The sequence below is a fragment of the Scyliorhinus canicula genome, chromosome 13 (genome assembly GCF_902713615.1).
Source record: "Scyliorhinus canicula chromosome 13, sScyCan1.1, whole genome shotgun sequence".
Classification (NCBI taxonomy): Eukaryota; Metazoa; Chordata; class Chondrichthyes; order Carcharhiniformes; family Scyliorhinidae; genus Scyliorhinus; species Scyliorhinus canicula.
In genome coordinates, this window is record NC_052158.1 from 124,445,893 (window position 1) to 124,466,577 (window position 20,685).

The window sequence follows — 20,685 nt, forward strand, 5'->3', positions numbered from 1 at the left end:
CCATTTACGCACCATTGACACATTGGCTGCCCAATAGTACCCCAGAAGGTTGGGCAGCGCCAGCCCGCCTCTACCCCTCCCTCGCCCCAGGAACACCCTCTTCACTCTCGGAGTCCCATGTGCCCACACAAAGCTCAAAATACTGCTAGTCACTCTCCTAAAGAAGGCCCTGGGGATAAAGATGGGCAGGCACTGAAAGAGGAACAAGAACCTCTGAAGCACCGTCATTTTGACGGACTGTACCCTCCCCGCCAACGATAATGGCAGCATGTCCCACCTCTTGAACTCCTCCTCCATCTGATCTACAATTCTGGTGAAGTTATGCTTGTGAAGAGTCCCCCAGTCCCTGGCCACCTGCACCCCTAGGTACCTAAAGCTCTCCCCTGCCCGCCTAAGCGGGAGCCTACCAATTCCTTCCTCCTGGTCTCCAGGGTGCACCACAAACACCTCGCTCTTGCCTAAATTTAATTTATAACCTGAAAAGGTCCCAAACTCAGCTAGCAACTCCATCACTCCCGGCATCCCTCCCATTGGGTCCGCCACATACAGTAACAGGTCATCGGCATACAACGACACCCTATGTTCCTCTCCACCTCGCACCAAGCCTCTCCACCTCTCTGAATCCCTCAACGCCATCGCCAGCGGCTCGATTGCCAGTGCAAACAACAAGGGGGACAGGGGGCAACCCTGCCTGGTCCCTCGGTAAAGCCGGAAGTACTCCAACCTCCTCCTATTCGTGGCCACGCACGCCATTGGGGCCTCATATAGCAGCCTTATCCATCTAATGAACCCTTCACCAAATCCAAACCTCCCCAACACCTCCCATAAGTACCCCCACTCCACTCTATCGAAGGCCTTCTCCGCATCCAGTGCCACCATTATCTCTGCCTCCCCCTCAATCGCCGGCATCATGTTGACATTCAACAATCTCCGCACATTCGTGTTCAGCTGCCTTCCCTTCACGAAACCTGTCTGGTCCTCGTACACAACCCCTGGCACACAGTCCTCTATCCTGGTGGCCAGGATTTTTGCCAGGACCTTAGCATCCACATTGAGGGCCTGTATGAACCACACTTCTGGTGGTCCTTGTCCCTCTTTAAAATTAACGAGATCAGCGCCCGCGACATCGTCGGGGGCAAAGTCCCCCCTTCCCACGCTTCATTGAGTGTCCGCACCAGCAAGGGGCCCACTAGGTCCACAAACTTTTTATAAAATTCCACCGGGAACCCATCCGGCCCCGGTGCCTTCCCTGACTACATCTGCCCGATCCCCTTAACTAATTCCTCCAGCTCAATCGGCGCACCCAACCCCTCCACCTTCTCCTCCTGCACCTTCGGGAAAGAAAGCCCGTCAAGGAACCTCTCCATTCCCCTCCTCTCCCCGTTGGCTCCGACCGGTTCAGTTCCCCGTAAAAGTCCTTGAAGACCTCATTCACCTCTACCCCCTTCCGCACCACATTCCCACTCTTGTCTCTCACTCCAGCAATTTCTTTAGCCGCATCCCGCTTGTGGAGCTGATGAGCCAGCATCCTACTCTCCTTTTCACCATGTTCGTACACTGCCCCTTGTGCCTTCCTCCACTGTGCCTCCGCCTTTCTAGTGGTCAGCAAATCAAATTCAGCCTGCAGGCTGCGCCTCTCCCCCAACAGTCCCTCCTCTGGTGCCTCTGCATACCTCCTGTCGACCTCCAGCATCTTTCCCACCAGTCTATCCCTCTCGCTCCTCTCCCTGTGTGCCCGGATGGATATCAGCTCCCCACGAATCACTGCCTTCAGGGCTTCCCAGACCATCCCCACCTGAACCTCCCCCGTATCATTCACCTCGAGGTACCCCTCAATACATGCCCGGACCCTCCTACACACCACCTCCTCCGCCAACAACCCCACATCCAACCGCCACAACGGACGTTGGTCCCGCACCTCCCCCATCTCCAACTCTATCCAATGCGGAGCGTGGTCGGAGATTGCAATGGCCGAATACTCGGCCTCCTCCACTTTCGGAATCAGTCCCCTACTCACCACGAAGAAATCTATCCGAGAGTAGACCCTATGTACGTGGGAGAAGAAAGAGTACTCGCGTGCCCTCGGCCTCACAAACCTCCATGGATCCACCCCACCCATCTGATCCTTAAACCCTCTCAGTACCTTGGCCGCCGCCGGCCTCCTACCCGTCCTAGAGCTGGACCGATCCAGTGAAGGATCCAACACCGTATTAAAGTCCCCCCCCCCCATGATCAGACCTCCCGCCTCCAGATCCGGGACCCGTCCCAACATACGCCTCATAAAGCCCGCATCGTCCCAATTTGGGGCATACACACTAGCCAGTACCACCTTCTCTCCTTGTAGCCTGCCCCTAACCATAACATACCTACCCCCCTTATCTGCCACCACCTCCGATGCCTCAAACAACACATTTTTCCCCACCAGAATCGCCACTCCCCGGTTCTTCACATCCAACCCAGAGTGGAAAACCTGCCCCACCCATCCCTTCCTCAGGCGGACCTGGTCCGCCACCTTCAGGTGGGTCTCCTGAAGCATTGCCACATCTGCCTTTAGCCCCTTCAGGTGAGCCAGTACCCTCAACCGCTTCACCGGCCCATTCAACCCTCTCGCATTCCAGGTGAGTGCAAGTAATCCTTAACAGAAGAAAGAACTTGCATTTATATAGAACCTCGTCATATCCACAGGCAAAATCTTATCACAAATAAGTTTTTGAAAACAACATTATACAGGCAAACACAGTAGTTGACTGTATATACATTCTTTGCCCAGCTCAAGGAAAGATCCTGAGCAGGATGAAGGAAGCACCTCAAAGACACCCTGTAGGCTTATCTCAAGAAATGCAGTAAGAAGTCTTACAACACCAGGTTAAAGTCCAACAGGTTTGTTTCGAATTACTAGCTTTCGGAGCACAGCTCCTTGCTTAGGTGAATTCCCTTAGAAACAAGAAAAATTATCATGGGGAATGAGGAAATGACAGTCCAAGTCCAAGTCAACATGGTTTTATGAAAGGGAAATTGGGACCAAGGCCATGCACCTGGGGGCCTCCAATCCCCTGGGAGATCCCCACGAGTGCCTTTCCATCTGGTCCCCATTTGTGGAGACCAATACGGCGCTCACCCGAGGTCTCCCAAGACCAACAAATTTGTTTTTTGAGGATGCAACTCGTAGGTTAGAAAAAGGGGAACCAGTGGATGTGGTAAAGTTAGCAAGATGCCACATAAAGTTCATAAACGCAATAAGGGCTCAATTAGTTGAGGTAATATATTAGCATAGATAGACGATTGTAAGCAAAGACAGATGGTGAGCCTTGGTGTTCCGCCTGCAACATGTGGTCAATCATGAATGCTGACAACATCCCTGACAATTATATTTGCGGGAAGTGTATCCAGCTGCACTTTGCTGACTGAAGCAATGGATCAGTTTGAGCAGCAGCTGGAGGTACTAAGAAGCAACCAAATGGCGGAAAGCGTCATAGATAGAAGTTATAGAGATGTGGTCACACCCAAGGTGCAGGAAGATAGATGGAAGATGGGGCAAGGGGTCAGTGCAGGAGTCCCCTGTGGCTGTGCCCTACTCTAACATATATGCCCTTTTGGGTACTGATGAGAGGGATGGCCCATCAGGTGACAGCAGTAGCCAGTAGCAGCTGGCCCTGCTATACAGTGGAGAAGGGGGGCAAAGCATAATCGGGCAATACTAATTGGGGATTCGATAGTCAGGGGCACAGATAGGCGCTTCTGTAATCGCAAAAGAGATTCCAGGATGGTGTGCCTCCCTAGTGCCAGGGTCTTGGATGTCTTTAAGTGGATACAGAACATCCTGAAATGGGAGGGCAAACAAGCCGATGTCATTGTCCACATCGGTAAGAATTACATCGGTAGGAAGAGCAGCAAAGACCTGCAAATATATTACAGGGAGTTGGGTAGTAAGCTAAAAAGCAGAACCTCCAGGGTAGGCATTTCAGGATTAATCCCTGTGTCACGTGTTATTGAGGCTAGGAACAGAGAAATACTACAGTTGAATATGTGGCTAAAGAGCTGGTGCAGCGAGGAGGAGGACTTCAGATATTTGGATCGTTGGGATGCCTTTCAGGGAAGGTGGGACCTAAACAAGCAGAATGGGTTGCACCTAAACTGGAGGGGCACCAATATCCTGGCTGGGAGATTTGCTAATGTGGTTCAGGAGGGTTTAAACTAGTATGGAGGAGGGTGAGAACCGGAGCAGAAGGCCAGCAAATGTAGAGACTGGGGAGGAGCTTGAATCTAAGACAAATATAGCTAAGAGGGAGAGCAGGCAGAGGGAAGTCACTGATCTCAATGGGTCTGGAGGTCTGGAATGTGTTTGCTTCAACGCAAAGAGTATAACAGGTAAGATGGATGAATTGAGAACTTGGGGAATTATGATATTGTTGCTATTATGAAGACATGGTCAAAGGAGGGACGGGACTGGCAACTTAACATTCCGGGATGTTGATGTTTTAGACAAGACAGAGGGGGCAGCAGAAATGGTGGGAAAGGTTGCAGAAAGGGTGGGGGAGTTGCATTACTGGTCAGGGAACATATCACAGCTGTGTATCTTGGAGGGATCCTGCAATGAGGCATTATGGATAGAGCTCATGAATAGGAAGGGTGCAATGTATCTAAATTTGCTGACAATACAAAGCTCGGTGGGAATGTAAACTATGAGGAAGACAAAGGTTGCAAATAGATATGAGCAGGCTAAGTGTGGGAAACAGGATGGCAGATGGAGTATAATTAGGGGATGTTTGGGGTTGTTCACTAAGAGGAGAAGAGCAGAATATTTTTTTATAAAGGTATGAAATTTTTAAATTTTCATGTTCAAAGGAACTTAGATGTACTAATACATGGAATGAAAAGTTACTCTCCTGGTGCAGCAAGCAATTAGGAAGGCAAGTGGCATCTTGACTTTTATTGCAAGAGCTTTGGCGTACAAGAATTAGCAGGAATTGGAACAAAAAACAGGGCTTTGGTGGGACCACATCTGGCAAACTGTACAACTTTGGTCACCATATTTAGGGAAAGATGTACTTGCATTGGAAGCAGGACAGTGATGGTGCACCAGATTGGCTCCTGGAATGGGAAGGATGTCCTATAATGAGAGTAAATTGGGTCTATGTTCTCTGGATTTTAAAAGTTATCTAATTTGAAACATAGATTCTGAAGGATATAAACAAAATACTATGGGTGCTGGAAATCTGAAATTACAAACAAAATGCTGGAAATCTGAAATTACAAACAAAATGCTGGATAAACTCAGCAGGTTGTGGTTGCTCCATCGTCGAATACAAATCAACAGATTTTTAGTCCCTCAGAAAATCAAGGACTAAGTGGAGAGGGTGGGAAAGTGGAATTTAAGCCAAAGATTAGCTGTGACTGTATTGAATGGCTGAACAGTTTGATAGGCATCAGCTTACTCCTGCTCTATGCTCTTAGGAGATTTACTGGAATGGTACCAGGGATGCAAGACTCCAGTTGTGTGAGGAGATTAGAGAGGCTGGGATTGTTCTTACAGGCGAAAAGGTTAACGGGCAATGTTCCAAATCATAGTTTTGATGGAGAAACTTTTTCCAGTGATAAGAGGACTCGGATGTATTTGTTTCAGGTAATTGGCAAAAGAACCCGAAGTGACAAAGGGGAAGAAAATTACACAAGTTGTTATTCTCTAAAATCTACGATCTGAGGGTGTTGGGTGCAGATTGAATAAAAACTTTCTTTGAGTAAAGATTGACTGGAAAATTTATAAGGTGAGGGAGAAGGAGCAGGGACATGTCCCAAATTTAATAGTTCTTTCATAAAGCTGTAACAGATGATGGGGTAAATGGCCTCTTTCTGTGCTGTGTCCTTTTATGATTCTATTTGGATTGCTAGATGTCCTCCATTCCTGTCTCATTTTCAACAAACTATTTGGAAACTTTGTCCGGCATGTCCTTGCTGGATTCCATTTTAGATCACTAGTTATGTTCCCACATATGGGGCTGGATTCTCCGCCGTCGGGACGCTCCGTTTTGCCGGCAGCCAGGGGGTTCCCGACGGTGTTGGGCTGCCCCACAATGGGGAAACCCCATTGACCAGCCGGTGTAACGGAGCATCCCGCCGACGTGCTGAACCAGAAATCTGGTGCGGCGGGATGGAGAATCCAGTCCAGAGTTTCAAGTACCTGGCATGAAAAAAGACTTTCCTTGTTTGGTTTCACTGATGAGCCCAATTTGTAAATCAGTTATACAAGTTTTGACTGGCAACTCTTTGGACTTACTCCAACTTTGCAAATTTAAGGCTTGTTTCAAGTTGTATTTGGATGAACAAATTATCACCGTGTCATTCTTTGTGCAATTGAGACAGCAAGTTTCCTCTATTATGTAAACACTTGCAGAAGCTCAATTTACTGCACTGAAATTTAAGCAGTATCAGCTATTTATCTCCTTTGATGCAAGGACATGAAGGAAAATGGTGATTGAGTGGACAGCCGTGTTATTGGAGAAGTGCAATTATACTGCTTTCTATGGGGCAATTACTGCTTTGGTATTTTTTACTCAGTTTCTAGTTAGCATGTACAAGACAGCCACAAGGAGCAGTCCTCATGTAGCTGAAAAATACTATTTACATTTAATTGCAGCACATATAACTGGTTTCAAAGCCGAAGCATGTTTTTTGAGCCAAAATGACTATTTGGTAGGCTTCTATGTTGTGAGGAAGATGAATGTAGATTACATACCGTATAAATATTCTTCATATATCTTTTGCCTCTGAAAAATCTTGAGGACTGTTTTTACATTAAAGTTAATGTAGGTTTTCACAATTTTATATATATATGTTCCTTTGCTCTGTGGAGTCATATCCTTTGATAAAAGGCCTTTGTTCAAAAGGCTTATGACATCATTATATTTCAAAATAAATCTTTTGTTACTTTTGTGCACAAGTATGCCCTTGAGCTTAATGTTTCTCTTATGCTGCCATATAATATTTGGCTGTTCTATCATTTTAAACTTGAATGGACTCCATAACCTATTAGAAATCATCCCAAGTTTGCCTTCACTGACCTGGAGGTATCTTAATAATATTACTACTCCAGTTGTACATCTGCATAAAAAGAGCTAATAATGATTGAAAAGCTCATTGATTTCTTTCCAATGACTGCAAACCATAATTTGTTGTAAAGTCCTGAGGTTGTGGAAGGTATATTCACTCATTTAAAACTATGATAAAGCTGGAGCTTATTTTCAAAGCAGAATGCTTGTATTGCTGACTTAGCATTGAAGCCAAAATTTTACTTCCATAGTCTAATAGTACACTGATATTTGATTGGAATACAGGTAGGAGAACATGGAGCTAACTTGAGTGGAGGACAACGACAAAGGATCAGTTTAGCACGTGCTTTGTACAGTGACAGGAGCATTTACATCTTGGATGATCCACTCAGTGCATTGGATGCTCATGTCGGAAATCACATCTTTAACAATGCTATTAAAAAGCAGCTGAAGTGGAAAACTGTTCTCTTTATCACCCATCAGCTCCAGGTAATTTGCATCAAGGGTAAAGGAGCTGCTGCTATTTTAAAGTACCAAGATTCTTTGAAGCAGGCACATAAAATTGAATTAAAAATTCTTCTATTTCTTTTGATAAATGCAGGCTTTATCAGTATTATTCTAAAATTATATGGTTACACAATTTATTTCTGATAATGTGTATGTGTAAAGAATTAATCCTGTCAGTTTGAGATGAAATTATTTTTGACACTATCGAGATATAGTTCCAAATAATTTTCTGCTTTCCAGGCCATTCCGCATTCTAATCAACGATAGTGAAGATAATATTTTGTTGCGATTACAACTTGTATAAATTTCAATGTTTGTGGAAGGAGCTGATATTTGTAGATCATGTTTTTATGTAAATTGCTATTGATTATTGTATAAATTTTGTCTAACAGAACTTGGATTTTCCTTTTAAGTTGAGAGTTGGAAAGGACCCCCATGATAAACCTTGTGTTATGATCCCAGCTTATGTTACTTACGACTGGATAGTCAGGTCCCAGAGCTGAACTCCTTCTCAGTAGATTGTAACTTTTCTTTTTGTTTAGAGATGTGGATGAACAGAGTCACAGGACTTATGGTTAACTTTTAACAAAAGAATAAAACATTTATTAAACAAGAAAATATTAACAATAATGCAATACCTCTTCAGCCCACTGAGAATTTTATAGATGTACACAGATTTGTACGGATAACACAAGTTACAAAATGTATCTCGTGCTCTAATTTTCTCAATAAATACACAGTCCATATAAACCAACAAGTCAATTGTGGTCAGACACACCACACTCTGAAACCAAGTGACAAATTCCACTCAATACAACCTTTGTGGACTTCTCATCAAATCCCCCCCAGATGCGAAACCAAGTGGTCTCACTGGAACTCTGACTTACACGAGTGTTTCCAAACTGCAATCTGGAAGAACATGCTTGGAATCTTCTCCCATACAATGCTTACTTCACTTCCAGGATTTCAATCTTTCCTTTTGGTATTGCTCTGCCGTGGCTTGCCACATGCATTCAAGTTTCCACATAATCTCTCAGATAACCAGCCATGAAAACAGAACATCACTACTTCACAGGCTACATTAATATATCACCAATCTTTTGATTTACCTTGGATGTCTGGCTTCTCACCTAACTGACTTTACACCTGGTTCCTGCAGATTTCTCTTCAACGCCAAGCTCTTTGCTTTTTATTTGAATTCTACAATTCTTTAACTTAACTGTCTTCCTGAGACATTCCTTTTGTCCCTCATTCTCTTGTTTTTGGACTTTCTTTTGTTCTTTTTGCAAAGTCTACTATCTGCAGTTCTCTGATCTTGTCCAGCTTCTGGTTCCAGCATAAAATAAATTCTGTCCCTGGTTACTAAGCAATAATCGAGTTTTCATTTAAGCCCTATTTGTTCTCGCATTGTAAACTCTCATTGTCATGCATGCATCTAAGCCAAACTGAAGTCATTAACCCTTTCAAATGCAGAAACACAAAATTAAGCTTACTTAAAGCTATACCTTATTCCTAATACCCACAGATACATAATTTTAAACTATATCTATTTCCTGACACTTGCTATGTGCCAAAATACTCAATTGGGGACCTCATGTAGAATATGTGATATTGGAAGAATATGTTAGTGCAGAGAATTTTATCGGCTGCTTCAAATTAATTCATTTGAGAGGGAATATCACCTGGTTGGAATGCACCAAGAAATTAACCTCTTATTTAGTTAGATAAAGTATTTTGTTCATCTAGATACATTAGTTTCACTTTGAGCAACTTGAAGTACTTGAATAATTGAATGGTTAAGTGGATCTGTATTTATACATTTTGATCAGGAAAAATCAGAGATAACTTAACTCATATGTGGCTAATTCTTGAACCAGTAATTGTCAGATTAATAATAATATAATAATAATCACTTATCGTTACAAGTAGGCTTCAATGAAGTTACTGTGAAAAGCCCCCAGCCGCCACATTCCGACGCCTGTTCGGGAAGGCTGGTATGGAAATTGAACCCGCGCTGCTGCCTTGTTCTGCATTGCAAGCCAGCTATTTAGCCCAGTGTGCTAAACCAGCTCCTGCATTTTGTTTGAGATCAATTTTAGTGTGATGACACTCTTAGAGCAATCTGTCTGCTTGGTATTGCAATCTTGCTTTTGCAGCCCAGAGTGAAAGAAACCTCAATATTATAAGCTGCCTTGAAATATGAGTCTTCAGGGTGGCTTTTCAGCTTTGGAATTGCATTTAGTACTTTCCAGTTAGTATATGGAGATTGGTTAAAAAAAACAAAGGAATATTGGGAGATGTAACAGACCAGAGGAAGTATTTTAAATCTTTTCAGAGTTGCCTCCTGATATACGAACTAGGAACAGGGGTAGGCCGTCTGGCCCTTCGAGCTTGCTCCACCATTCATTGGGATCATGGCTGATCTTTTGTGGACTCAGCTCCACTTTCCCTTCCGAACACCATAACCCTTTATTTCTTTGTTCTTGAAAGAACTACCTATCTTTATCTTGAAAAAATTCAATGAAGGAGCCTCAACTGCTTCACATGGGCAAAGAATCAAGGAATTGGGGACCTCATGTAGAATATGTGATATTGGAAAGATATGTTAGTGCAGAGATTTTATCGGCCGCTTCAAATTAATTCATTTGAGAGGGAATATCACCTGGTTGGAATGCACCAAGAAATTCACCTCTTATTTAGTTAGATAGATTCACAACCCTTTGGGTGAAGAAGTTCCTCCTGAGCTCAGTCCTAAATCTACTTCCCCTTATTTTGAGGTTATGCCCCCTAGTTCTGCTTTCACCCGCCAATGGAAACAACCTGCCCGCATCTATCCTATCTATTCCCTTCATAATTTTATATATTTCTATAAAACCCCTCGCATCCTTCTAAATTCCAACAAGTACAGTCCCAGTCTACTCAACCTCTCCTCGTAATCCAATCCCCTCAACTCTGGGATTGACCTAGTGAATCTCCTCTGCACACCCTCCAGCGCCAGTACGTCCTTTCTCAGGTAAGGAGACCAAAACTTAACACGAGGTGTGGCCTCACTAACACTCTATACAGTTGCAGCATAACCTCCCTAGTCTTAAACTCCATCTTTACCACTCACCTTATTGTAATCTGAAAACTTGGACACATTGCACTTGGTCCCCAACTCCAAATCAATTGTGGGCCCAACACTGATTTCTGAGGGACACCACTAACTACTGATTAAAACCGTTTGTTATCGTGATGGACAAGATAAAGCAGGAGAACAGAAAATTAGGGCAACTTGGAGTTGTAGGGGTAAATACACCAATATTGCAAGTTGGCAAGTTACTTTGTTTTTCAGTTTAGCACAAATTACAGATAATTTGTCTATTGCTAATAGGTGAGAGGAATTTATTTCATTTAGCATAGTGTTTGTTGACCCGTACCATAATTTTCATTTGGTCTTAACGAATAAAATAGAATTTTGAAACAACATGGCATGACATTGTGTGTGAGTTGTAAAAATGCATAAAGGAATTAATTTAATCTCTGTCTAACTTGAGCAGTATTTGGTGGACTGTGATGAGGTGCTGTTGATGAAGGATGGCTGTATAACTGAGAGAGGGTCTCATGAAGAATTAATGATCTTGAATGGTGATTATGCAGCAATGTTCAACAATCTACAGCTGGGAGACACTCCACATGTTGAGGTAATTTTATATATCAACTAAATATAAGTGTATTCGGTGTATACGACATTTGCATTTTGATCTATTATGATCTCTTAAAATGGTGGGTGGTCTTCAGATTCCAGATTCTGTGCTGATAGAAGGTGTTGTAATCTTAACTTGTACACCTTGTATTATACAATTTAACTTGTATTTGGGTATAATGGGGCAGCATATAATGGTACAATGTATCCCATTCAGGAAACAAATTATTGACCAGGGCACTCAAGATATGTGGAAGAGTAAAGAATAAACTTTCAAAACAGAAATTTATCAGCAAACATTTAAAAATGGAATTTAGGACTGTATTTTGGTAGGTTAAAGAATGCCACTGGTCATCAGAAATGTAATAGTGTAGAAGGATTCATGGAGGTGGAAGGAATCATTTTGTGTAAACCTCTGATTTTTTTCTTATAAATTTAGAACACCCAATCATTTTTTCTCCAATTAAGAGTAATTTTAGCGTGGCTAATCCACCTAACCTGCGCATCTTTGGGTTGTGGGGTGAAACCCACGCAGACCTCTGATTTAAGTGGTACCAGTTGCATTTAACAACATGGCAACCGATCAGTAAACAAGATCACACCTTTATGGATAAATGCAAAGACTGAGGCACCTCCAGTGCTACCTTTTGGACCCCCATACTTGTAGTTCTATCTTTCTGTCCCTACTTCTGAATGGCGATCTCCTCTGCTGTTATCGTTCTATACTATAAGAATTGCAGTGTGTGAAGATGCAAATCTGAGCGAGCTTTGTTGAGCTGCTGATGTGTTTGTTGGTATCTGCCAGCTCTTGCATGTTGCAGCCACAAGACATCACCTGCCCTGACATACTGTGACTTCGTCCATTGTCCTAAATTAACCCTATTTGTTTTTAAAATCTAAATCAAAAAGCACCTCTTATTCACGCCTCTGAGATTTCACACTTAACAAATTCCGACATTTGCAAAATTCCCTAACAACATGGTGAAATCTGCACTTGGTGAATTTGCTGTGTGCTAATATTCTTATTAATTCACTAGTTGTTTGACTTACCAGATTGTAATTTTCATCCTTTTGTCTGTCTTGGCTGTTTCCTCCCCTTATCATTCTTTTTTCTTGCTGTACCATCTTCAGGTTTCCTTCACTATTCACATTTCCCAATCCACCTCTCACTTCTTCACACTAACTCCTCCTGTGCTATTTATTTAATTGTTTTCAAACCTATATACTGAAATCAGGCTTAATTCCCTGGGAGAAACACAATGGGAGTATTAAAAATATGAAGAAAAGTCAATAGTTGAGGGACAGCAGACAATATCTGGGGCTGGATTCGCCAACTCCCCCCGCCGGGTCGGAGAATCGCCGGCGGCCGGCGTGAATCCCGCCCCCGCCGGCCGCCGAATTCTCCGGCACTGGATATTCGGCGGGGGTGGGAACCGTGCTGCGCCTATCGTCGCGCCCCCCCCCCCCCCCGGGCAATACTCCGGCCCGGGATGGGCTGAAGTCCCGCTGCTGTTATGCCGGTCCTGCCGGCGTGAATTAAACAAGCTATTTACTGGCGGCGCGGGTGGGCTCTGGGGTCCTGGGGGGGGGGCGCAGGGCGATCTGACCCTGGGGAGTGCCCCCACGGTGGCCTGGCCCGCGATCGAGGCCCACCGATCTGCGGGCGGGCCTGTGCCATGGCCTCCGCAAAGGTACTCCGCGATGGCCGACTCTGAGTTGACGCCCCCCTGCGCATGCGCGGGATGATGTCAGCTGACACTCGCGCGCTTGCGCGGACTTCCGCTGGCCGGCAGAGTCCCTTTGGCCTCGGCTGGCGTGGCGCCAAAGGCCTTTCCCGCTGGCCGGTGGTGCGCCAACCACTCCAGCGCGGGCCTAGCTCCGAAAGGGAGGGCTTGGCCCCTAAAGGTGCGGAGGATTCCGCACCTTTGGGGAGGCCTGACGCCGGAGTGGTTCACGCTCCCCCGCCCAGCCAGTTAGTGGAGAATCCAGCCCCTGGTGTTCTTTATTCAGCCTTCACATATGGAGAAAAGTACATTCCAGTAGATTTAGATTACATAGATCCAAAAGCCTGATTTTGTGTAGTTTAAAAAAAAAATGAGCTGATTATGTCTATGTCTATTTTACATCAGAAAAATTTTAAGTAACTAAACTTGCTTGGCTCTAAAATAAAGATAGATTGTACTGGAAATACTCCTAAGTATGGTAGCATCTGTGGAGAGAGAAACATTTCCAATTGATGACTTTTCATCAGAATTGGAAAAAGAGATGTAACAGGTTTTACAGAGACAGAGAAAGTGAAGGAGGGGGAAAGAACAAAAGAGAAGACCTGTATAGAGGTGGAGTATAAAAGAGATTAAATGACAAAAGGGATAGTGGTGTGAGGCAAAAGGAAATGCTAATAGGACAAGTGAAAAAGCAAAAAATGGGTTTGGAGAAGATTGCTGAGCCTTTGGCTTTGATTTTTAGGTCATCATTGGCTACAGGAATAGTGCCAGAGGACTGGAGGATAGCAAATGTGGTCCCTTTGTTCAAGAAGGGGAGTAGAGATAACCCCGGTAACTATAGGCCGGTGAGCCTAACGTCTGTGGTGGGTAAAGTCTTGGAGAGGATTATAAAAGATACGAGGATGATTTAGAGATGTGGATCAGAAATTGGCTAGTTGAAAGAAGACAGAGAGTGGTAGTTGATGGGAAATGTTCAGAATGGAGTTCAGTTACGAGTGGCGTACCACAAGGATCTGTTCTGGGGCCGTTGCTGTTTGTCATTTTTATAAATGACCTAGAGGAGGGCGCAGAAGGATGGGTGAGTAAATTTGCAGACGACACTAAAGTCGGTGGAGTTGTAGACAGTGCAGAAGGATGTTGCAGGTTACAGAGGGACATAGATAAGCTGCAGAGCTGGGCTGAGAGGTGGCAAATGGAGTTTAATGTGGAGAAGTGTGAGGTGATTCACTTTGGAAAGAATAACAGGAATGCGGAATATTTGGCTAATGGTAAAATTCTTGGTAGTGTAGATGAGCAGAGGGATCTCGGTGTCCATGTACATAGATCCCTGAAAGTTGCCACCCAGGTTGATAGGGTTGTGAAGAAGGCCTATGGTGTGTTGGCCTTTATTGGTAGAGGGATTGAGTTCCGGAGCCATGAGGTCATGTTGCAGTTGTACAAAACTCTAGTACGGCCGCATTTGGAGTATTGCGTACAGTTCTGGTCGCCTCATTATAGGAAGGACGTGGAAGCTTTGGAACGGGTGCAGAGGAGATTTACCAGGATGTTGCCTGGTATGGAGGGAAAATCTTATGAGGAAAGGCTGATGGACTTGAGGTTGTTTTCGTTAGAGAGAAGAAGGTTAAGAGGTGACTTAATAGAGGCATACAAAATGATCAGAGGGTTAGATAGGGTGGACAGCGAGAGCCTTCTCCCGCGGATGGAGGTGGCTAGCACGAGGGGACATAGCCTTAAATTGAGGGATAATAGATATAGGACAGAGGTCAGAGGTGGGTTTTTTACGCAAAGAGTGGTGAGGCCGTGGAATGCCCTACCTGCAACAGTAGTGAACTCGCCAACATTGAGGGCATTTAAAAGTTTATTGGATAAGCATATGGATGATAAGGGCATAGTGTAGGTTAGATGGCCTTTAGTTTTTTTCCATGTCGGTGCAACATCGAGGGCCGAAGGGCCTGTACTGCGCTGTATCATTCTATGTTCTATGTAAATAGAATAACCAAAATCGTCACAAACAGCTTCCATGCAAAACAAAATGTGGCACAAATGATCTGTAGTTGATGATCTCAGTGTTGAGTTCAGAAGACTGTAAAGTGCCTGATTGGATGATGGTCCTTGAGCTTGCTTTGAGTTTTTTGCAATAATATAGGAGGACAGGACAGAAAGATAACAATAAAGTGTGGCAGATAATTAAAATGACGGGATTGACTGTAAGCTTGGGGTCACATTTGCAAACTGAATACAGGTATTATGTAAAACTCTCACCCAGTCTGCATTCAGCCATCCCAATGTAGAAGAGATCACAATGTGAGCAGTTGTACCCTAAATTGAAAGTAAAACACTGTTTAACCTGACAGGAGTATTTGGGGCCTTGGACAGTTGGAAGAAAGGTTCTTTTGCATATATTGAGGTTATTTTTAAGTAATGTCTATGGCTGAATGAGGTTCTTTTAAGCTTTTTTAAAATTCGGAAGCTAAGGTTGAAAAGAATAAGAAAGGCGTTGCAAATCAAGAAATAATGTAGGTGATCTCAAGTTGAGACGTTGAAAGCCTGAAAATTGCAAAATGGAAAACTGAAGTCACCATGGAGTCCCTGAGAAGGAATGTGTTACCCAGTGGGAAACTTGCAATGTAGCTTGAAATAGTCTGAGCTCAAAAGGGACGAGAAAACAGAGCTTTAGAGTAGCAATTACCATAATATCTATTGAAATATGTAACTTCATCTTAGCAAAAATGGAAAGATGAGGAAGAGTAGAAGAACAGATTTAGCAGTAAGCACTAGGTTGTTTCTGAGCCCTTCCACGTTTTTGAACAAAGATTCCTGAAAAGCTATTTTTGGTACAGGAACAGTGTCGAGCCTGGGGCAGATTTGAGCATTGTAGAAACATTTTGAAAGTGTTTTTGTTGGTATTTCAAATAACGGTTACAGAATAAACAAGAAAAAATAGAGAAATAAAATGTGTTTCACCTATAAAGTATTGTACAATGACATAGATTTGAATGGCCAGCCTTGGGCCCTCCTTGTCACCATAACCTTGACTGGGGTTCTAATGCTGGATAGTATTTGCATTTGTTGAGAAATTAATTTTTGAATGAAAACCAAGTTTGTGACACTAAATAGAAAACTGAGCTTGGAGGTGTGTTGAGAAAATAGGGAAGGTTGTGATCCCAAGAATATCAATAGAAGGACTGATCTTCAATAATGGCTTGTCTTCAGCGTTTGGTTTCAAATTCCACACTGAATCTTTGTAGATCATAATAATCTGGGTGGCAACGGTAGCGCTATTGCTGCACAGCGCCAGGGTCCCAGGTTCGATTCCTGGCTTGGGTCTGCATGTTCTCCCTGTGTCTGCGTGGGTCTCCTCCGGGTGCTCTGGATTCCTCCCACAAGTCCTGAAAGATGTGCTGTTAGGTAATTTGGACATCCTGAATTCTCCCTCAGTGTACCCGAACAGGTGCTGGAGTGTGGTGACTACGAGATGTTCACATAACGTCATTTCAGCGTTAATGTAAACCTACTTATGAGAATAATAAAGATTATTAGATTATTATTAATCTTTATTAGTGTCACAAGTAGGCTTACATTAACACTGCAATAATGTTACTGTGAAAATCCCCTAGCCGCCACACTCCAGCGCATGTTTGGGTATACCGAGGCAGAATTCCGAATGTCCAATTCACCTAACAAGTACGACTTTTGTGGGAGGAAACTGGAGCACCCAGAGGAAACCCACACAGACATGGGAGAACGTGCATGCCCAACTGTTGTATTCTAAAATCACAACTTTGAGGCTAGTTTGAAGACATCAGTATTTTAATTGTCTCAGGAAATCTTGCTGTTGAGGTATAAAATAAAACTATTAAAAGGAGTTGTGATTTTGTTGATGCTCACATAGCATGTGTCTTTTATATAGATGGGTTGGATGATTCTTGTAGGCCAGATAGTTTCCTTGAGAGAGAAATTAGTAAATTCACTGTCGTTGCCCATCTCTTGTCTTGATTTGACATGTCCATGAGCTAATTATACTTATTCAAGATCGTTCAGTGCTAAGACAAAATTCCCATAGCAACGTTTCACCTACTCTAAAAAAATTTCTGACAAATAAAGTCAAGTACTTGCAGCTAATTGAGCTTAATGTTCATAGGTTAAACTAACAAATAACCAAGATTAGGAGAAATTACTTCTCTCAAAGGGTCTTGAATCTATGAAATTCATAACCCCAGAGTGCAGTGGATAACTGGACTTAGAGTAAATTTAAGGAGGTGATAGACATTTTTAATTAGCAATGGGTTGAAGGGTTATTGAGAACGGGAAGGAATATGGAGTTGAGGCCAAGAGGAGATCAGCCATGATCATCTTGAATGCTGGAGCAGGCTCGAGGGGCTGAATTACCTGCACTTAGTTTTTTTGTGTTCTTATGTTAAATCTTATTCACATGAAATGGTAAAAATGCATCTATATGACCAATTGTTATACTATTGATTTGACATGGCTAAAGATGATACCGCTTCTTCATACAATGTTTTCCACATCTTCAGACTTCTCTCTCTTCCTTGATCACCAAGCCGTTTTAATTATCTTTGGACCAGTCACTGGCGACCATGTATGGTTTCTTTGAATCTAAAGCTTGATAAGCAGCAGGTGCTGTCTCCTTGGTGAGGCTCATGTAATGATATGTAGACAGACATGTAACTGAAGGGTTAATCACAACACCTAGCTGTGGCATGACCACAAGAGGGCATTACAAGACCCACTATATAATTAGAGCTCCCAGAGGCTCTCTCTCTCTTTGCAGCAGGAGTTACCAGAGAACATTAGTGCACCAGAGAGTGTCCCCGTGTTGCTTGGATACAGTTTGTACAGTTAGTTATCCTTACTTTATTGTATGGTTACTTAATAATTCTTTCAGTTTACTTTGAAGACTCGAGTGTTCTTCAACATCATCTACAGTTAGAAACGACTTATATTACTTAAGCCCAGTACTATAACATGCTACCAGGAGTAGCAACATAATATAACAGCTCACTCAGCAATTTAGCAGAGAAAACAAATGCATGGAGTTGTTCTTGAAACTACATAGTAACCTTTTTCTATCAATGCCAAGATCAAGAAGTGCTTTGGGACGCCTATTGCTAATAAGCCAGCATAAAAGTGCAAGTCCCTAAGTCCTACCATCAGTGTTTTGCACCACTTTGGATACTGTTGTTTGTTGCGAAGATTGAATCAGAAAAGATGTTAGATAACTTGCACCCCAGGTATAGTTTTCAAGTACTGTGAATTCATCTTCTACCTGCAAATATTCCTCTTCACCAACCCTGGTATTTTTCTTTCCCATTTAGTTAAATTTATGAAAGGTTGATTACTCTAAGGGTCTTACTTATCAGCTTCTTTAATCATGGTAAAGTCAAGAAAGAGTCAGAATGGAGGTCAAGAGAAATTTCTGAAAAGGACTTGACTATCTTGTATCTTATTTATTTGTAGATTTGTCAAGGCTGAGCTTTTTTTGCAAAAGAGAAGAAATGTTTCTCTGGAAGTAATCTGTTTCCTGTTTTAGTATGAGAATTCATGGCAATGTGCTTGCGTGATGAGATGAGAAGCACCAGTTAATTGCATGTGGGAAAATATTTACAAAAGTACGAGCCTTAGCTTATCTCCATTCTGTTTTCTAATGTCACATTTTTTACTCTTTTTCAGGTAAATAACAAAAATAATACTAACAATTCCTTGAAGAAATGTCAAGAAAAAAGCCAAGCCGGACCTGTGAAGAAAGAAAAAAACACAGATAAAGCAGCAGGTGTGAATTCATAACAACAGCTGCAATGCCATTATTGTAGGAATGTAGTAAAGTATCCCAAGGCGCTTCACATAAATTGAATTTTGTTTTGAAAGGTGCTCGGCCAAGGTAATAGATTTGAGCAGGGATGGTCAAAAACCTGGTCAGAAGTTGGTTTTGAGCAGAGTCTTAAAGGAGGGAAAGTAGGCAGCGGGCAGGATTGAATCACTGGTAAGGATATGGGCCTGGATTCTCCAAACCCCCTCCCCACGCTGGGTCGGAGAATCCCCGGGGGGAGGCGCGAATCCCGCCCCAACGCTGGCTGCCGTATTCTCTGGTGCCGTTTTTTGGGCGGTGGAGGGATTCCCGCCACGCCGGTCAGGGGAGGTTGACAGCAGCCCCTCCGCCAATCGTCCGGGCCCCAATGGGCCTGAATCACTCACCTTGCGCACGGCGGTACCTGGCAGGTGAGTATGTGGGGGCCATCCACGGGGGTCCGACCCTGGGTGGGGCCCCACGGTGGCCTGGCCCGCGATTGGGTACCACTGATCTGTGGCCAGGCTTGTTCGTCACTTCTTTCTTCCGCGCTGGGCCTTTGTAGGGTTCCGCCATATTTCCCGCGGGCCGGCGCAGAGAAGAGAACCCCCGCGCATGCGTGAAAATACGCCGGCCGGTCTGCACATGCGCGAGATCACACCGGCCGTTCCGCGCATGCGCAAACTCGTGCCGGCACATCAGCGCCGGCTGGAGCGGCGCCAACCGCTCCGACATCCACCTAGCCCCCGATAATTCAGAGAATTCCGCACTTTCGGACCTGTTGACGATGGAGTGGTTGGCGTCGGTTTTCCCGCCGGCCTGGGGTCTTAGTGCCCAGAAGGGAGAATCCCGCCCATGGTTTTTAAGTACACTCTTCAATTGCAAAACAATTTTGAAGTGCTCGGCACTTAACAAAATTACTAACTTTTCAGATGCCAAGGGAACTCTCAAATCCAGCATCTGGAGCTATTTCAGCGATAACAAACAACTACTTTGTGATGTTGCGACAAATAGCCCATGCATTTAGAAAGTATCTTGTGTCAAAATATCATAAGGGTTTCACAAATGTGAAATACTTTTGGAATGCAGTGACTGTTGGATGGGTAAATGTTTTAAAAATGCATTTAGAGTACCCAATTATCTTTTTTTCCAATTAAGGGCAGTTTAGCATGACCAATCCACCTACCCTGCACGTCTTTGGGTTGTGGGGGTGAAATCCACGCAGACATGGGGAGAATGTGCAAATTCCACACAGATGGTGACCCAGGGATTTGAACCCGGGTCCTCAGCGCCGTAGTCCCAGTGCTAAACACAGCGCCACGTGCCACCCAGATGTACACCTACAGTCCTGTTAGGGAGAAAGTTGCAGAATTTTGGCCCAGTGACAGAATCATAGAATTTACAGTGCAGAAGGATCGGTAATAAAATTCGAAGTCGGGATGGTATGTGGCTTGCGGGGAGCTATCAGATGGTGGTATTTTCTGACATGTCTCCATTGTCCTTCGAGCTGGTAGAGGTTACGGATTTGGAAGGTGCTGTTGAAGGAACCTTGGTGAGTTGCTGTCATGTCTTGTAGATAGTGTACACTGCTGCTAATGTAAATTTGTGGTGGAGGAAATGAATGCTTTAGGTGGTAGATGGAATGTCAATCAAGTGGACTCTTTTGCCCTGGATGAGTGCTGTTGAAACTGCACACATCCAGGAAAGTGAAGAGTATCCCATCATACTCGTGACGCGTGTCTTGTAGATGGTAGACAGGCTTTGGCAAGTCAGTAGGTGAGTTCCTCTCTGCAGAATTCTCAGCCCCTGACCTGTGCATGTAGCCACAGTACTGATTTGGCTGGTACAGTTCTGTTTCTGATCAGTGGTAACCCCCAGGATGTTGATATACGGGAGATTCCGTGATGGTAATGACAT

General features: G+C 43.8%; 1 protein-coding gene across 3 annotated transcripts in view; it reads left to right on the forward strand.

The window, feature by feature from the left end:
- abcc5 (ATP-binding cassette, sub-family C (CFTR/MRP), member 5) overlaps window positions 1–20,685 on the forward strand; it is a 155,660-nt gene that overhangs the window by 71,306 nt on the left and 63,669 nt on the right. For all 3 annotated transcript variants that reach the window (XR_005462831.1, XM_038815891.1, XM_038815892.1), the window contains 3 exons: window positions 7,332–7,535; window positions 11,093–11,236; window positions 18,654–18,753. Coding sequence is in view for 2 of the 3 variants with exons in the window: in XM_038815891.1 (XP_038671819.1) it covers window positions 7,332–7,535; window positions 11,093–11,236; window positions 18,654–18,753 (448 nt within the window). In the remaining variant the exon portion in view is untranslated. The remainder of the gene's footprint in view (window positions 1–7,331; window positions 7,536–11,092; window positions 11,237–18,653; window positions 18,754–20,685) is intronic.